Here is a 5869-nt window from a genome sequence, read left to right as displayed (position 1 = left end):
AAATGCATTAAAACGATAAATAATAATTAAACAATTAAATAAATATATTTATTTATTATTATTATTATTTATTTCTTATATATTATCATATAATGCTGCATTTAAATGCAGCAGCAACACTGCCTGTACACTCCAACGCTGTGGGTGACCCTGCGGTGTGGGGCCCGGGATTTGCTGCAGCATTGCTGCTTGTTTTTTTATTTCTTTTTCTTTTTTGTCTGTTAATAATAAAGGTATTATAAAAGGTATTATAAAAGGTATTGTTATTGTTATTGTTTTGCCTTGCATATTTATCTCCTTTTCTATCTATGTTTGTCTACGCGGTGTACATACACACACCGCCTATGTCAGTGGATCTGCTGCTCTTTACTTAAAAGCAGCAGTAGCAGCAGCAGCAGCAGCAGCATAAACAGCAGCAGCAGCAGCAGGAACAGCAGCAGCAGCTACAACAACAATTAGAAGGTTTCGCTCTTTAGTCTAAAGAAGCAAAAGAGCAGTAAAAGAAAGAGATAACAACCCCCCAACAAAAGGAGGCAGAAGAGACAAACCCTAAACCCTAAACCCTAAACCCTAGAGGCTTACAAACAAATAGAACAATCATTAAGACCGAGGGAAGGAGAGGCCGAGAGGGTTGCAGTCGGAGACACTTCATAGGGCCCTCCTCTTCTGTCTCCTTCTTCTGTCTCCTTTTTCTTTTTCTGTCTCCTACCCCTCTTTCTCTATTTATTTGTCTATTATTTTTTTTCTAATGGCTCCGCGAGGCCGCATGTACAGCGATCAGCTGCAAACATCTTCTCTTAGGGGCAGTCATGTAGCATCTCCCGCTGCTCGTACAGGTTACCGCAGAGCAGCAGCAGCAGCAGCAGCAGCAGCTGCAGCTGCAGCAAGAGACGCATCAAGAGACAGTCTCTCACAATCACGCAGCTCAACCTCGCCCTCTGTAGAATCCTGGGGAACGCGGCGCATACACCCCAGACAGCAGCAGCAGCAGCAGCAGCAGCAGCAGGCGAGCTGGGGAGACACTGAAGCAGCACACTCAGCAGCAGCAGCAGCAGAAGCACCGTGGGAGGGGTCTCGGAGGAGACAGCGGCGTCGCAGCAGCAGCGGCTCTGAGAGGAGAAGCTTCTCAGCAAGCCCCAGGCGACAGGGTGAGAGACTGCAGCAGCAGCAGCAGCAGCAGCAGCAGCGGCAGGAAGATGAAGAAACACTTCAGCGCAAGGCCCAACGCATAAATGACTTGAGAGCTGCAAGAACGCAGCAGCAGCAGCAGCAGCAGCAGCAGCAGCAGCAGCAGCGCTGCAGAGACAGCAATGTTACGGAATTGCGGAGGGCCTATGGGCGCGAGGATTCTGATGGGGAGACAGCTGAGGAGACACCTGGGAGACGAGGGAGACGACGCATAGAGAGACAGCCCCGGCGTCTTAGAGTGTCTCCTGCTGCTGCTGCTGCTGCTGCTGCAGGAGAAGCAAGCAGCAAAGGAGGGTACACCGGCTTGAGAGGCAGGGGAAGGCATCCTAGGGCATGCATCAGAGGACGAGGAGACAGACGAAGAGACAGAAGAGACAGAAGAGACAGATCTCTCTCTCCTTTTCTGTCTCCTTCACCTTCTTCTTCAGCAGATTCAGAAGAAGAAAGGAGACGCTCGCGCAGCAGAGAGAAGGCCCGGAGACGGAGACAGGTGAAGAGACACCCCAACATCACAAGCATTAAAAGGAGACAGCTGCAACACCAGCAGCAACTGCTGCAGCAAAATGCATGCATGCATAAATAAATAAATAAATTAATCAATTAATTAATTTTTTTTATCTCTTTTCAATACGAGACAATTCAAAGACACTGTCATGTTTAATACAATACACTTAATAAATTTAGTTATTTATTTATTTATTTATTTATTTATTTATTTATTTATTTATTTATTTACAGTACGAGACAATTCAGAGACACTGTCGGCCTGGTGGTGGATCTCAGCAGGTCTTTTGGGACGGGTTTCAGTGGGTGAAGAAGGGACAAAGAGACAGCGGAGACGCTTTAAAAGAGAGACATTTAAATGCAACTAGAAAAGAAAGGAGACTTCATATAGGTCTAAGCCTATTCACACTAGCCACGCATACTTTGTATAATTATTAATCAATAAATCTACTTTATATATATATATCTATATCTATATATATTTGTATATATATATCTGTATATATATATATATATATCTACATATGTATATATAGATATACATGTATATATATATATATATATATATATCCGTATATTTATGTATTCACGTACTTTTGCTTATGTATATCATGATATATTTAATTATTTATTTGTTTGATAAACATATTAAAGAAGATATATGTAATACAAATAAATAAATAAATATATATATATATATATATGTTAAAACATTTATCAAGATATATATATATATTATATTTATAAAGAAGATGTGAAACATATGTATGGTGTATATACTTAGACATTGTTATTATCATAAAGACATTGTCATTATTATAAAGACATTGTTATTATTATAAAGACATTGTTATTATTATAGAGAGATTGTTATTATTATAAAGACAGTGCTATTATTATAAAGACAGTGTTATTATATTAAGAGTCCTTCACTTAATAATAACAGATTTTCTTATCATAATAAAGAGTATACCCCTCTTTGTTATTATCATAAAAGACATATTGTTATATAAGTGAAGACATCATTATTATTAAAATTAATATTATTATAATTAATATTATTATAATTAATATTATTATAATTAATATTACTATATTTAATACTATTAAAATTAATATTATTATAATTAATATTATTATAATAAATATTACTATATTTAATATGGATTTAATTAATATTATAACAATAATTATTATTACAATTAATATTATTATAATAAGTATTACAGCAACTAAACGTACGATGACAAATATGTTTATAATGCATATAATACTAAAGATGATAATAATAAATATAATTAAAGATAATAAGAATAATTATAATGAAAATAAACAATTATTATTATTACTATTATTATTATTATTACTATTATTATTATTATTATTATTATTATTTGTTTATTTTGTTTAAAGGCAATCTACCCTTGCTAACGGAGTGTGCTGAAGAGGAGTTGAAGACATTTTTAGAGAAGTGTCTGCGGAGACAGTTAGGGTCTGAGTATGTAAATAAAGATATAAAAGGAGACAGTTGCATTCTGCATGTTTGGTTCTGTAAAGAAAGAGGGAGCAACTACGGTTTCGTCGAGCTTAGCTCAGCTGAAGACGCTCAACGTCTGCTGTCTATACACCCCATCGTATGGAAGGGACAGCAGCTTCGAATTAATAGGCCTACTGAGTGGAGACGAGATGCAGCAGACCTCAACTTTGCTGATGTTGCAGGGCAAGCATATACGCTGTCTCCTTCTGTCTCCTCCTGTCTCCTTCTGTCTTTTGCTGTCTCCGCCTGTCTCTTGCTGTCTCTCTCTGACTCTCTACCTCTTTATCTCTATCTCTCTTTCTATCAGCTCTCTCTCATCTCTCTATGCGTCTCTCTGTCTCTGTGTTTGCATCTGTCTCTCTATGTGTCGCTCTATCTGTCTATCTGTCCCTGCCTCTCTATTTGTCTCTGTCTCTCGATCTGTCCCTGTCTTTGTCTTTCTATCTGTCCCTGTCTATCTCTATATCTGTCTCTGTCTATCTCTACCTGTCTCCTTATCTCCATCTGTCTTTGTCTATCGATCTGTCTCTATCTGTCTCCGTTTATGTCTCTGTCTCCGTCTGTCTTCTTATCCCTATCTCTATCTGTCTCTGTCCCTGTCTGTCTCTGTCTCTGTCTGTCTCCTTATCTCTATCTGTCTTTGTCTCCATATATCTTTCTTTATTTGTCTCTGTCGCTGCACTTGTGTATCTGTCTCCTTATCTCTAGCTGTCTCTGTCTCTATTTGTCTGTGTTTATTAGTGTCTGTCTCTGTCTATCTGTCTCCTTATCTCTATCTATCAGTCTCTCTCTCTATCTGTCTCTTTGTCTCTGTCTCTATTTGTCTTTGTTTATTTGCGTCTGTCTCTGTTTGTCTTTAGTTCAGCCAACGCCCCACTATTAGAGAGTATTGCTGCAGCAGTTTCTTTAGCAGAGACAACAGGAGACAGAAGAGGATTGATGCTTCTTCTTGCTCGTTTGACAGAGACTCAGCGTAATGTTCTGGTGTACGTACACTCGAAGTAAAGACAATAAAGAAGGCCTATCTATTTACTCTTATTACTAATAATAAAATAAACAAAGAAGCAAACTGATAAATAGAGACAAAAAAAACAGCGGCAGATACTCTCTGTGTTAACATATCATCTAGAGACAGCTGTACATACACCCCAAGCACAGACAAAAGAAAGAAATGCATAAATAAATATATTTTAAAAGACTAAGGAGATTAGCAGTTACCAGTAGGGCAAGGAGACACATCAACAGAGACAGAGACAGATAGGTAGATAGATAGCTAGACAGATATATAGATATACAGATATAACGATATATAGATAAACAGATATAAAGATAGATACAGAGAGAGAGACAGACAGAGAGGCAGAGACAGAGAGAGAGAGAGACAGAGACAGAGACAGAGACAGAGAGGCAGAGACAGAGAGAGAGAGAGACAGAGACAGAGACAGAGACAGAGACAGAGACAGAGAGACAGAGACAGAGACAGAGACAGAGACAGAGAGAGACGGAGACAGAGAGACAGAGAGACGGCTGGCCAGAGACAAAGACGGAGACACGAAGAAGAGACAGCGCTGCGTTTAGCAGGATGAAGTTAGAAAACAACTTTTGTTTATTTGTTTTTATGTCTTTTGCTTGTCTCCTCAGAGACTTCATTACTAAATGTCCTTCAGCACTCACAGGCAGCAGCTGTCTCCCTGTGGAGTTGCTGCAAGTTAAAATACAAACAGAGCTGCTGCATGGGGTGAGGAGACACTTGTCTCTGTCTCTGTCTCTGTCTCCTCTGTCTCCGTCTCCTCTGTCTCTGTCTCCTCTGTCTCTGTCTCTGCTGTCTCCGTTTCTGTCGCTGTCTCCGTCTCTGTCTCCGTCTCTGTCTCTCTCTACTGTCTCTGTCTCTCTCTCTCTCTCTACTGTCTCTGTCTCTCTCTCTCTCTACTGTCTCTGTCTCTGTCTCCTCTGTCTCTGTCTCTACTGTCTCCGTTTCTTTCTCTGTCTCCGTCTCTGTCTTTCTCTACTGTCTCTGTCTCTACGTTTGTCTCTGTTTTTGTTGCTGTCTCCGTCTCTATTTCTGTCTATGTTTCTGCATTATATGGGTATTATACTTGGCCTATATATTATGTATAAATATATATAATAAACACATAATAAAATATGTATATATATGCATATATATTATATATATAAAATATTATATATATATACATGTCTCATGCATGCGTCCCTATAGCAAGTAAAATAAAAGCTCTCTTTCTTTCACCTTCGTGGACATTAGAGTTAGGGTTTAGGGTTTAGGGTTTAGGGTTTAGGGTTTAGGGGAGTATACGGGTGTTTGCATGCAGCCGCCTTCATGCGTCGTGCGGATAGTAAACCCTGTACCAGAGGCTGAGGAGACAGACGAATTTGAAGAGACACTTGCAGATGTTTTATTAGAGATAAACAAAGACAAGAAAGTTCTTGCTGCACTCATAATAACAGACAAATTAGAGCAGCAACTGCCTGCAGCAGAAAAAGGAGACATCTATTTACAGTTTGCTACCAAAGTGCAGGCTGATATCTGCATACTCTGTAAGACACAACAACCCTAAACCCTAAACCCTAAACCCTAAACCCTAAACCCTAAACCCTAAACCCTAAACCCTAAACTCT

General features: G+C 39.1%; 1 protein-coding gene across 1 annotated transcript; it reads right to left on the bottom strand.

Annotated features, from left to right (window-relative positions):
- Window positions 1–5745: 5745 nt before the first annotated feature.
- Window positions 5746–5786, bottom strand: EAH_00059910 (hypothetical protein; the record flags this gene model as incomplete). The annotated part of the gene is made up of 1 exon (XM_013397112.1): window positions 5746–5786. A coding segment is annotated over one exon (41 nt), but the record flags the coding sequence as incomplete, so codon positions are not given.
- Window positions 5787–5869: the final 83 nt, after the last annotated feature.

The sequence above is a fragment of the Eimeria acervulina genome, genomic scaffold (genome assembly GCF_000499425.1).
Source record: "Eimeria acervulina Houghton genomic scaffold, Eah_scaff1451, whole genome shotgun sequence".
NCBI classification, from domain to species: domain Eukaryota; phylum Apicomplexa; class Conoidasida; order Eucoccidiorida; family Eimeriidae; genus Eimeria; species Eimeria acervulina.
Note: the sequence above shows the minus strand (reverse complement) of the source record. Positions and strands in the feature narration are given on the sequence as shown.